Source organism: Plasmodium vivax, chromosome 7, assembly GCF_000002415.2.
Source record: "Plasmodium vivax chromosome 7, whole genome shotgun sequence".
Taxonomy (NCBI): domain Eukaryota; phylum Apicomplexa; class Aconoidasida; order Haemosporida; family Plasmodiidae; genus Plasmodium; species Plasmodium vivax.
The window spans coordinates 360,634-373,333 of NC_009912.1; the positions used below are offsets into that span (position 1 = coordinate 360,634).

The 12,700-nt window shown below is 47.7% G+C and overlaps 3 protein-coding genes across 3 annotated transcripts, besides 8 other annotated features; all 3 read left to right on the top strand.

Annotated features, from left to right (window-relative positions):
* Positions 1-1,974: 1,974 nt before the first annotated feature.
* On the top strand, positions 1,975-5,109 carry PVX_098925 (hypothetical protein, conserved; the record flags this gene model as incomplete). Its single annotated transcript, XM_001614584.1, has 1 exon — positions 1,975-5,109. One exon carries the CDS (start codon positions 1,975-1,977, stop codon positions 5,107-5,109), a length of 3,135 nt encoding a protein of 1,044 aa, XP_001614634.1.
* Positions 2,454-2,510: a microsatellite.
* Positions 2,996-3,024: a microsatellite.
* Positions 3,284-3,320: a microsatellite.
* Positions 5,063-5,091: a microsatellite.
* A 363-nt stretch (positions 5,110-5,472) lies between the features above and the next one.
* Positions 5,473-5,507: a microsatellite.
* A 184-nt stretch (positions 5,508-5,691) lies between these two features.
* Positions 5,692-5,823: a microsatellite.
* Positions 5,824-5,976: 153 nt separating this feature from the next.
* Positions 5,977-6,017: a microsatellite.
* Positions 6,018-6,421: 404 nt separating this feature from the next.
* PVX_098930 (small nuclear ribonucleoprotein (snRNP), putative) lies at positions 6,422-7,072 on the top strand (the record flags this gene model as incomplete). Its single annotated transcript, XM_001614585.1, has 3 exons — positions 6,422-6,517; positions 6,665-6,745; positions 6,899-7,072. 3 exons carry the CDS (start codon positions 6,422-6,424, stop codon positions 7,070-7,072), a joined length of 351 nt encoding a protein of 116 aa, XP_001614635.1.
* A 1,414-nt stretch (positions 7,073-8,486) lies between these two features.
* On the top strand, positions 8,487-12,668 carry PVX_098935 (DEAD/DEAH box helicase, putative; the record flags this gene model as incomplete). Its single annotated transcript, XM_001614586.1, has 1 exon — positions 8,487-12,668. The coding sequence occupies one exon, from the start codon at positions 8,487-8,489 to the stop codon at positions 12,666-12,668; it is 4,182 nt and encodes a 1,393-aa protein (XP_001614636.1).
* Positions 11,964-12,006: a microsatellite.
* Positions 12,669-12,700: the final 32 nt, after the last annotated feature.

The window sequence follows — 12,700 nt, forward strand, 5'->3', positions numbered from 1 at the left end:
GCCATCCCCTTCCCACGTTGTTAAGCGTACTGCATAGGATAGCTCAATCGAATTGTATAATTGCTTCTCATAAGGGAGGACTTTTTTTTTTTTTTTTTTTTTTAATTGAAAGTAACTTCCATTTTTAATGCTGAACCATTAAGCAGCCATCTCAGCACCCACTACGTGTTACATATGATTGCTCATTACACCCATCGCGCGAAAATTTTGCCATTATCCTATTTGTGTATACCTGTGTTAACCACTCCTCCCCGCGCAGCCCCACTTTTGCCTTTCCTCCTCCGGTTCATATTTGCCCTTTTGCTACTCACCTTCATGTGCGCTCCATTACCATGCAGTGCGGTTCGTGGTACCATTTTGCATGACTCCATAAAGTGGATCACTACGTAAAATTGTGTTAACAGTCTACCCTGTACACATTTTGTTTTTCCTTTCCCGCAGCATGGTTCGTTTGCCATAGCGAAAATTGCCTTCCCATCACCCCACTTTGTTTATTAATTTTTTTTTTTTTTTTTTTTTGCTTTACCCACTTCTCTATTTGGTGTACTTGCGCGATAATCGCATTTATCACGTTTGCCATTTTTTATTTTTTTTTTTTTCCCGCCCCCTCATAAAAGAGACATTTTTCCGGAGGTTTCTACCCAGAAGCGAAAAATTTAAATATCGCATATTGTGAATTTAAAAAAAAAAAAAAAAAATTACACATACGTTTACATGCACAATCGCCGCGTGTTCACGTTCACGCTAACATTCGCGTTCGCGTTCGAGTTCATTCCAGTTCCTTCGCCCTCCGTGCACACACACGCGGGCGCGCTGGAATTCGTGTGAGCAAGCGAGCGACCATCACTTTAAATAGCCAAATTAGTCACGAACTAGGAAGGCGCGGGGAGCCAAGTGTTACTTACGGACGCCCCGTGCAGCAGCGAGCTAAACGAAAAATATAGCGAATGCGCGTGCACACGTGCGTAAGGGCCATGTGTTTACCCGTTTACTTAGTTTGAAGTGACGCCCCACAATTGCCATTGCCCCATGACCAGCCGTCAGGCTAGACAGATGAGCAAGTGTGTACCCCTACTGACTTTTGTTACGTTTGCCCACTTTGGATGACTTGCGCGCAGCTCTGTGTATGCAGAACGCTGCGTATGTTGTGTGTATGTGGCACACGTGCGTCTAGGCGTATTTGCCTGTGCAGCCCTCCGAGAGGTTCCTAAAACCGCACCATTTGAGGCATCCTCGAAAGGGATTACCATCGACGCGCATTGGGCAGGAAGAAGAGCAAACTGGGCATAACGGGACAAGTTAACCCTCCAGGCAGATTCGAGTTAGCGGCGTGTCTTTTAAGCGGTCTGCTTGCCAACGCCCAGGCAGAGCGGAAGTCCCCTCGCGTCCGTTTGCCGCGGTGAGCAGGGGCATATACGTACCAACGAGCAGGCGCATATACATACCAACGAGCAGGCGCATATACATACCAACGAGCAGGCGCATATACATACCAACGAGCAAGCGCATATACATACCAACGAGCGGGTTTTTTTTTTCCTAATAACCCCCTTCAAATTAATCATTTTAAAAATTTTACCTGTGTGTGTTAAAGTGCCCTCCCATTTTTAAGTCCATCTGCGTGGATAATTACCAACCAGGTTGTCCCTGCACAGAAGTTTACGCGTCTGTCTGCACGTTAGAGGGGGGTGCGAGCAGGTTGCCGCTGCCCAGGTTAGCCAACCGTACAAACGCACAAACGTGTAGAAAGGGAAGCATCGAAAGAGAGAGAGGGAGAAAAGTGCCCCTTAAAAAGTGCCCCTTAAAAAGTGCCCCTTAAAAAGTGCCCCTTAAAAAGTGCCCCTTAAAAAGTGCCCCTTAAAAAGTGCCCCTTAAAAAGTGCCCCTTAAAAAGTGCCCCTTAAAAAGCGCCCCTTAAAAAGTGCCCCTTAAAAAGCGCCCCTTAAAAAGCTGCCCCCCTGCGAAGTGACGAAGAATGATAAATGGTAGGAAAAACAGAAGCGTAAAAACAAAAAACTACATTATCAATGTCAACTGCTACACGTGGATCAACAACAGCCATGGGCTGTTCGATTATGAAAGTGAAAATTTTTACAAAAAATGTTTTAAGATAAAGTGCCTGTACAATTACTACTACATTTTAAAGGATGACATTAACGTGGAAATTAAAAATGAAGAGGAAATAAACAAAATTATGCTGAAAAATTCCAGCATGAAATTGATATGTAAAATAAAGTATATAAATAATAATTACCAGTTGATACCCTGTATTGAGAATACGGGTGACGGGGGGGGGACTGCCCTCGCCCAGGCGCCCGGGGGCAGCGCTGTGCCCAACACTGACGGTAACGAGAATGCAGGTGTGAGCGGGGTTAGCGGCGGTATTGGCGGCGTCAGCAGTAACAACGCTGGTAACAACGGCGGCAACAACGCTGGTAACGGTGATCGCGTGGAGGGCGAGCATGGAGACGGCGCGGACAACTTCTGGGTCATCGTCAAGTACCTGAAGAACAAAAGCTCCGTTCTGCACGAAGACGACATCATAAAACTGGGCAGAGTTAAACTGAAAATAAAAAAAATCATCACCAATGTGCAGCAGGAGAGGGAGTACAACAAATCTTTGTCCCCCTTCGACGATGACGAATGTGAAACGGACGCCCCGGAAATGGCTGCCCCGGGGGGTAGTGTCCATGGAGTGCTTCACCGTGGGGGTAGTGGCCCAGGAGTGCTTCTCCACGGGGGGCCTACTGCCGGGATGGAACAACACCCCACGGGGGGAAACGCCCCAACTGATAAGAACACCATCTCGAACAACTACGTTAGTGGAAGCATCAACCCGCATGTCTCCCTGCGAAGTAGCCAAATGGAGGAGGACCAAAACGTCTGCATTAACTGTGGCGCAGTCAGTAACGGGGTGGAGGAGAGCTACAACTTGTATGATGATGTGGACGAGGGGGACGAAGTCAGCGATGCGGTGGAGGGGAGCGAGCCGCCCAGAGAGGGGGAGAACTTCCCTGGGAGAAATGCCAACTTAAACAGGGGTGAAGCGAACAGACCACAAGAGAGTGACATCAATTTAGCCTCCAACAATTCCTACGTGGACGATTTTTATCTTTTTAAGGGAAACGCGCTGAATGGGGAACTGAGTGGAGAGTGCCGCAAAGGAGGGAGAGACGCACAGAGTAAGAACGGGCAGAATGAAGACGACGTAGCAGTGTTTAGTGAGTCCCCATTTGGTGGGGTGTTAAGCCAGCCCTCAAAGGGGAAGACGCAGGGCGGAGGTGGTAGCCCCATTGACCAGCACAGTATGAAGTCACTACGTGCGAGGGAACATGAAAGTGGTGCGACGAACCGATTGGTGGAACCGAAGGCCAACTGCAGTGGTGCCATAAGCCAAATAAACGACGGCGGTGGGGGGACGAATTGCAAGAGGGACAAACCGGAGGGGGAAGCAAACCAGACGAAGAATACCTCGACAAACGAGAACGCAGCTTCGGCTAACTTAGAACAACCCCCCATTGATTCGCATGGGGGGCACGCAAACTGCTCAGGGAGTAGCCCCAATTTGGGGAACCTATCAGGGGAAATAAATTCTCTACGTAGTAAAGCGAGTGGGAGTAATGCCCCCTCTGGAAATGCCGCTTCAGGAAATGCCCCTTCAGGAAATGCCGCTTCAGGAAATGCCGCTTCAGGAAATGCCCCTTCAGGAAATGCCGCTTCAGGAAATGCCCCTTCAGGAAATGCCGCTTCAGGAGGAGTCCCCCCGAATAGCAGCAGCAACGCCGTAAACTTCGCGGAGTGCACGAACGAGCTAGGAAGAAGTGGCAGCAACGAGGACTCATTCAGATTTATGCGAAAGAGAACCACCTGTATGAGCATATCCTGCACCAGCAGAGGGAAAATCGCGTCGACAGCGGATTACCAAACCATCCAATCGAAAGATCTAACGCAGCAAAATAAAAGTGAAGTGGGGACGCCCAGCATGTACAACTGCAGAATATGTTTATGCGAATATGAAAATGAAAACAACCCGTTAATATCCCCATGTAAATGTAAAGGCTCTATGAAGTACGTCCATTTGAATTGCATAAGAACGTGGATGAGGGGAAGATTAAACGTGAGGAGTGAATGCTCTTCCTACTCCTTCTTCTGGAAGCAACTAAATTGTGAGTTGTGTAAATTCCCCTACCCAACTTATATTTTTGCGCAGAACAGATACTTGGAGCTGTATGAAATCCCCAAGCCAGACCTTCCCTACATCATCATAGAATTAATGAATGATCGAAACAAGGGGTTTTACATAGTCAGCTTGGCTAACACCAAATGTGTTCGAATGGGTAGAGGCCACGACACAGATGTACGCGTAAATGACATCTCCGTTTCGAGGTTCCATGCCATGATCAAATTTTACAATGGAAATTTCTACATAGAAGATTGCAAAAGCAAATTTGGAACCCTCATTCAGATAAGGAAGCCAGTTTTTTTTAACATCAGACGAAATAAATTCATCGCTTTGCAAATCGGAAGAACGGTCATGTATGTTTATATGAAGAGGAAGAATTGGATTTTTCTTCCCATCTGTTTGAAGCTCTCCAAAACGAAGGATGAGGATGTCAGCACGCTGGATAACTTCTCCTCCAAGTTGATGATTGATAATAATATGCAGCTGGAAAACAGCAACTTTGAGTACAACCGAGAAGCGGAGGGGGAAGCAGACGCGGGAGCGGCTAATTATGAGCGTGCGGACGAGGCGGTGCAGGATCAGGTGGTGGGCAACCCTGTGGTGGAAAATCCCTTGGTGGATAGCCGCATGGTGGACACAGCTGGCGCAGTTGATGCCGCCGTGGGGCCGGAGGACCTGAACGAAGCCGACACGCACAACAACAGCAGCGCGCAGGAGCTGAACCTGGACAGCACGGGCAGCATCGAAAACGCCACGCCCAGCGCGCCCGCCGGTGCGCCGCGCAACCCCGACGACGCTGCGAAGGGTGGAGGCCCGTACGAGGGAAGCGGCGGGGGTAGCGGTGGTGGTAGCGGCGGTGGTAACAGCGCGGACAGCAGTGCCTCCCGGAACGTTATGAATGGAGGCGTCGCCCCCCGTTATTATTAAATGGAGACGGCGCCCCTCATGTGGCCCTCCCGTATTGCGGCACCTCTTCGCTCCGCTTCTCCCCGTTTGGTTTTCTTTTTTTTGTGTTTTTTTGTTTTAACGTCACCGATATGTTTCCGCGCTCCGCGTTGTGTTCTCGCAGCACCCCCGTGAGCGCACCCCCATGTTTGCATTCTTCTACCGAAACTTACCACCCAAACTAGTACGCATAACCGCTCATAGGCGTGCGCTCCAACGGCAACCCGCTAACAGATGGTTTCGTGTTTTTCGTGTGTTTCGCGTGTTTCGCGCCACTCCGGGTGTCTCCCCACGCGTGAAAAGGAAACTAAGCAGGTCAGCTGCGCCCGCACGGCTGTCCATACGCTGGGTTTATTCGTGCGCCCAGGGGGAAAAAAAATAAAATAAAAAAATGTGCAAATAAATCAACAAACAAATCAACAAATGAATATGCCAAAGAGACCACCAACGGCGCGTACATACGGGGTGAAACCACGAAAGGTAGATGCTCCCTTCTCAGTTGCGTCGAACGCAATTGCGCGATTACCCCATTGGCATCTCAAATGTGTACATTCTCGTGTGTATATTGCCCCAAAAGGGTGACGTAAAAAAGGAGCTCTCCCTCTTTGTAAAGCCCATTTTATTCTTCCCCCCTTCACTCAGCGAGGGAGTATAGTATGCTTAACATGCGCCACAGAAGGTATGGAAGGTATGCGAAATGCTACGCGGGGAGGTGCGAATCGAAGTGATATAAAGCGTCCTCAGGTGCTACGCCCCCCTTTTTGTGGTGCCCTCTTATACTGCATTGCCATTGTACTGTGTTGTATTTTTTTTTTTTTTTTTTTCCCCTATTTCGAGATAAACGGCAAGGTGCCGCTTCACCTTTTTAAGAACTCTCTTTGGCAAGAAAAAATGGAATATTGCACGGGAGTGTTTTAATCGGGCATAAACAAAATAACACGTTTTTTTTTTTCTTTTTTTTTGCTATGTTATGCTTTCCCTTTTATGCTTTTTATTTGCGATCCTGGCAGCCATCCCAACCCGTTACGACGCAAAGGGGACAAAATTAAAGAAGCGAACGTTGGCAGTTTTAAGTTGATTTTTCCTCTTACTTCTCAGAAAAAAAAAAAAGAGGGATCCCCTTTGATGGCACTATACCTATAGGAAACAAATATACGAGCGAAATAGCAGTAAGAAAAAAGTGGAAGAGCGAAGGGCCTACATTTGCTGCCCCCCGACGCAACTACACGAACACGGGAGCGTGTACCCATACGTACATATATACATGTGCCGCGCTTAGCGAGCAACGAACAGGATGTCGGTAGGGATACCCATAAAATTGCTGCACGAAGGAATAGGCCATACCATTTCGGTGGAGACCAAGGCGGGAGTCCTCTACAGGGGCACATTGGTAAGCGCGTCTCTCGCGAGTAACCCACGCGACGCAGCCGCATTACATATGAGTGCATCGAATTGTGCGTGATGATTATGACCGCACCTATGTGCGAGCATGGTTCCCAGCACGGCATCTATCACTCCTCCCCCTCTTTCCCTTTAGCTTTTCGCGGAGGATAACATGAACTGCCTTCTAGAGAACGTCTCCGTGGTTAAAAAGGACGGGAAGCAGATTCTCCTGGAGGTAAGAAAGAGCAGCTTGCGAGGTGCAAAACGTGCGGTCCGCCGAGCGAACAGCATGTAAAGATTTAAACGCGTCAACGGAGGGGCACTTTCCCCTATGTTGGTGTACCTATCTGGGACTTCCTATATGCATTCTCCTACCCCCCCTCCGCAGCAAGTGTACATCCGAGGAGGAAGCGTCTCCTTCATGATTTTCCCAGACATGCTGAGGTATGCCCCCATATTTAAAGTGAACAAGGCGAAAACGAAAACGAACTTTGCGACCATTCGGAGGGCCATGGAAGTTCACGCAAGAATGGCATCGAAGAACAGGGAGGCCAAAGCGTGAATGAGGCGATCTACTGTTGTGACTACCTCCCCCATTTTTACCCTATCGCCATGTTTTCTTTCATCCCCTTTTTGGTGTAAGTAAAACACATCGATGTGACTTCACTTTTGCAATTTTTTGTTGTTTTTGAGAAGGCCTTCATAAGCCGCTTTACCATTTTGTCATTTTTTTTTTTTTTTTTTTTTTTTTTTACATATATGCTTCCCAAAAAATCAATTAAACGTTCACCCATATAACGAATTAGCAAAAAGAGTAGTATTTCTTTATGCGCACATTAGTGCCACCATTCAGGTTAACTGAGCAACAGGTTGGTCCCCCGCAGGGCTAGCAATAGCCATCATAAGTGAAACTTCAGGTCTGCCTGTCTTTAAGCGTTAAGCAGTACATGTGCACTCAGATAGTAACTCCCAGTGGGAGAGCAACATGTATGCAAATGACTGCCACTGTTCGGCATACATACAATCCCTTTTGCTGAGCCCCACGTGGTTCTCCCCCCCCAAATTTTGTTCTTTTAAAAGTGTTCCCATCAAGGGATGCCGCATGAATGGTCCTGCGGGGGAGGCGCAATTTTTCGCTACTCTTTTGGCTGTGTTGACAAACTGGGAAAAAGAAATACACCCTCATGGTTAATCGCGCCGCACATGTGCAGCAAATCTATATCGGCGCAAGGCTTAAAAGAAAAACGAGCTGACGTAGGTATATGGGTACGCTTTCGTACGTACTGCCATTTTTCTGTGCTACCTTCCCCCATAGGAAGTTCCTCCAACGCGACTTTGTGAAACACCCAGGTGGTTATTCTTCCCACGCGAAGCAGGACTTTTTTTTTTTTTTTTCACTTCATTTTGCGTCACATTTATTTTTTTTTTCCATACATGTGATAGGAATAGGAAGCACCGTGCGACCATTTTGTGGCGCCATTTTAACGTTGCCATTTCATGGTGCCATTTCGCGTTGCCTCCGCGGAGGGACGCCGCAAAACGCGGATACGAACGTTCATGGCGATACGTATGACCACTCGCGTACATCCCTCGAACGATTTTTTATTTTATTTTTTCCCTGCAATAATTTTTTTATGCACAGTTTCCCGCTCCCGCGTGCTACGCTCTTTTAAATAATTCCCAGCACATCGAACACGTGAGCTTACTCACCTGTACACGTAGGCACATCGACAGGGGGGCTCCACGCGCTGATATTACAACGGTAAGGGGCCTACCTATGTAGGAAGCCTGCGCGTAAAAAAAATAATAAAATATAACAAAATATAATATAGTGTAATATAGTACAATATAGTATAGTATAGCAAATCAACCCCAATTGAGCCCACACCCCGAGAGGGAAACCAGGTTGACGGAAAAGCGCAACAGAGACCTTTTCTGCAGAGCGCACGAAGGAGCCCGTTTTCCGCGTGGCCAAGATGGCGTACATATACTCCAACCTGTCGGACTTCTGGACCAGCGATGATGAAGACGACGAGGAGGTAGATGGGACAGAGGAGGATGCGCCAAGTGCGGCCAATGCAGCCAATGCGGTGAACGCGGCCAACGGGGTGAACGCCGCAGAAGGGGTGGAGGCGTACGACGCGGTGAAGAGGTCGGGCGACCCCCCATTCGACGACCAGAACTACCAACTGAGCAGGTACGCCCTTGAAAACTACGACGAAGACCCCTTCGAAAAAAGAGAAGATGTGGGGCCCAACGATACGTACTACACAGGCAGCAGCCCCTTCACAAATGTCATGGAAAGTGGCCTCAACTTTAACATAAATGAAGTGATGAACGGACTCACCAACAATGTAGTAGACAATTTCTCCATCAAAAGTATGATAGAGAAATATGACATTAGCAGTTTTATGTATAACGATAATTTGTTAAAATATTGTGAAACGGGGGTAGCCATAAATGACGATTCGGCATGCGGGGAGAAGCTGTCCCTGAATGAGAACTTCCACTTCAGCTGCTTTGGCCCCGTGGAGTATGTCAGTCCGCCCAAGTGTGGCGTGAGGGGGGGCGCCGACGGGGCCCCCGCGGAGGGAGACGCAGCCAAAGGCGCAGTGGAGGGCGCGGTGGAGGGCGCGGTGGAAGCCACGATTGAAGCCACGATTGAAGCCACTCCCCCAGGCGCCGCGCCCACCCAGCCGGAGGTACCCCTCACTGAGGAACCGCTAACTGGGGAACCCCTCGCTGAGCTACCCCCAACTGAGTTACCCCCAACTGGGGAGCCCCGCGCGGGCGACGATAAAGCCAACGTGAAGTACATCAGGAAGAAGTGGGTGATAGAGGACAACCACTCGGACGTCTCGAACTTCAGCCAAAACGACCTGCTCCTAAGCTACGACTTCGAACTGGACGATTTCCAAAAAAGGTCCATAAAGCACCTGAACAATTTCAAACACGTATTTGTAGCGGCGCACACATCAGCAGGAAAAACGTTAATTGCAGAGCACGCCATAGCGATGTCAATCAAATTAAATAAAAAGGCAATATACACCAGCCCCATAAAGGCATTAAGTAACCAGAAGTACCACGAATTTAAAAATCTTTTCAAAAGCGTAGGAATCATAACAGGAGATATCAAAATGAATGTCCATGCAAACTGCATCATCATGACGACAGAAATTTTGAGAAATCTACTCTACATAAATGATAATATAATTAATAATATACACTGCGTTATTTTTGATGAGGTGCACTATGTGAATGATAACGATAGGGGATTTATATGGGAAGAATCCATCATCATGTTGCCTCCCCATGTTCAGATCCTACTGCTGAGTGCTACGGTGCCGAATTATCTCGAGTTCGCAGACTGGGTAGGGTTTACGAAGAAGAAGGAGATCATTTCCATCTCGACGAAGAAGAGACCCGTGCCGCTGCTGCACTACATTTACGCCTACGACACGATTTTTCAAATCATGGACGAGAAGAACAAAATTTACTCCTCCGCTTTTAAGGAGATATACGTCAAGGTTAGGGAGAAGGAGCAGGGGGGTGCGCATGGCGGCGGCGGGCATGGCAGCGGTGGGCATGCTGGTCATGCTAATCATGGCGGGCAGGCCAAACACGCGCCAAGCGCGAAGAGGAACTCGCACGACGGGAAGAACAAGCAGCCAGGGGGGGGCGCCGGTGCTCCCAGTAACAACCAGCCAATGGCGTACAACGAGTACTGCAAGCAGAAAAGGAGGCAAAAGCTCTTCGCAAACGAAGCGAACATGAAAACGGAAATACAAAAGCTCCAGGCACTTATAAAAAAATTAGAACAAGACAACAAACTCCCAGTGGTCCTTTTCTGCTTCTCAAGAATAAAATGCGAAACGTACGCTAAAAGTATGCCCCATTTAAATTTCCTAGACAATAAACACAAGTCCAAGGTGCACCTCTTCATCAAAGAATCGATAGCAAAGTTATGCACACAAGATAGGGAGCTTAATCAAATTAAAATTTTAACCAAGCTGCTGGAAAAAGGGATCGGAATACACCACAGTGGGTTACTCCCTATATTGAAAGAAATCGTGGAAATTCTTTTTTCCAAAGGGTTAATTAAAATTCTTTTTGCCACGGAAACGTTTGCTATGGGAATTAACATGCCAGCCAAATCTGTAGTTTTTACATCCATTTATAAGCATGACCAGCTGAAGAAGCGAATTCTCACCTCGTCGGAGTACACGCAGATGTCCGGCCGAGCGGGAAGAAGATCCTCCGATAAGTACGGCTACGTATACATCTACTGTGCAGATAAAATTCCAGACCAAGTGCAGCTGACCGAAATGCTTATGCAAAAGGCAGTCAGCCTGAAGAGCAAATTTAAGGTCACCTATAACATGATTTTAAAATTGCTCATCAATAAACAAATCAATATTGAGAAAATGCTCTTTAGCTCATTTTTGGAAAGCTGCAGGGCTGTTCAAATTCCCCTCTTTAAGAAAGACTTGAAGAGAAAAAAAAAGTTATTGCAAAATATAAAACAGGTGCAATGCATTTATGCGAATGATGTTAAGTACGTCTCTCCAATTGAGAGCTACGTACAAATTGACTGCAAGCTGAAACATATCGGATTGAGCTTACACAGAAAACTGTTCACCATGAAGAGCAGCAACGCGTTTGTCATCGGGAGAGTCATGCTGCTCAACAATATTGGCACTCTGCATAGCTCCATCTACGGCGTCTACCTCGGGTGCGACAAGAGTAGCAGCAAGAAAAACGAAAAAGTGGACTTTGCTCAGAATAGCATTTTTTTTCAGAGCCACTCCGCGGCGGGGGAGGAGTCCAGTGAGAGGTTCTTCTTCCTGTTCATCTTGCCCGATTTTATGACCTACGAGGAGTTGCTGCGCAAAATGGGGGGGGACACCCCCAATGGGGTGAAGCAGCCCGGGCAAGCGAACCGCTCCTCAGTGAAGCAGTCCCCACAAACGAACCCCTCCCCAGTGAAGCAGTCCCCACAAACGAACCCCTCCCCAGTGAAGCAGTCCCCACAAACGAACCCCTCCCCAGTGAAGCAGCCCGGACAAGCGAACCACCAAAACGTGAACATGTTCGAAAATTACAAAAACCTCTTTTCCAAGCAGAGCGCCCCCACGGGGGTTCAGATCGTGCACCACAACTCATTCGACACAGACATGCAGAAGAAGCACTTCGTGGTCTGCTCCAATGTACCCATCGAGCACATCTCCATCATAACCAACGCGGTTGTGGTGCTTCCAAATGTAAAAACAACAGCCATTTTGAATAACCCCAAGAATATGCTGCTGTACAGTTTGGAACTGGACAGGCTGATAGAGAAGGGGAATTTCGAGCCGTTCGTTTTGACCAAAATGCTCAAGTCCCTAAAGTGTGAATTTTACTCTGTACTTATAAACCAGGCAGATTATTTGGAGGCCCTAAAAAAGTCAAAATGCTACTCATGTAACATGAGGGAAAAGCACTACGAACTTGTGTGCAAAAGGAATAACTGCATTAATGATATTGAAAATATTGAGCGAAACATCAATGCCAAGTCCCTCAATTTATATGAAGACTTGGAGGGAAGATTGGACGTGCTCAGGCATTTCTCCTTCATTGATGATGAGCATAATTTAACGGTTAAGGGGAAAATAGCTAGCTACATCACCCTGACAGATGAAATTACCCTCACGCAGGTGATCTTCGAAAACCTTTTGAATAATTTGAACCCCCCCGAAATAGCTGCTGTTCTGTCCTGCTTTGTAGCACCGGAAAAAAAAATTGAAGAATCACCAGACCTTACTGTTAACCTGCAGGATGTTAAAATGGCCTTGACAAATATTCACAGCCAATTTGAAGAATTCTATAAAATTATCCGCTTGAAAATCAGCTCTGAGGAGCACTGGAAGTTGTGCAGCTTTAAAATTATGTTTATTGCGTATAAGTGGGCCCTGGGCGTCTCTTTTGCCGAGCTGCTGGAGCAGTCCGAGCTGGAGGAGGGGCTCATTGTGCGGTCCATTTTGCGCCTGGACGACCTCTGCAGGAAGGTAAAAATCGCCTTTCTCTACCTCGGCAACGTCGACTTGGCGGAGCGCCTCGAGACTACCTGCACGCTCCTCCGCCGGGACATCATTTTCATGACGTCGCTTTATTTGCAGTGAGGCGGTGACGCGGCGGTGTCGCGGTAGTAAAG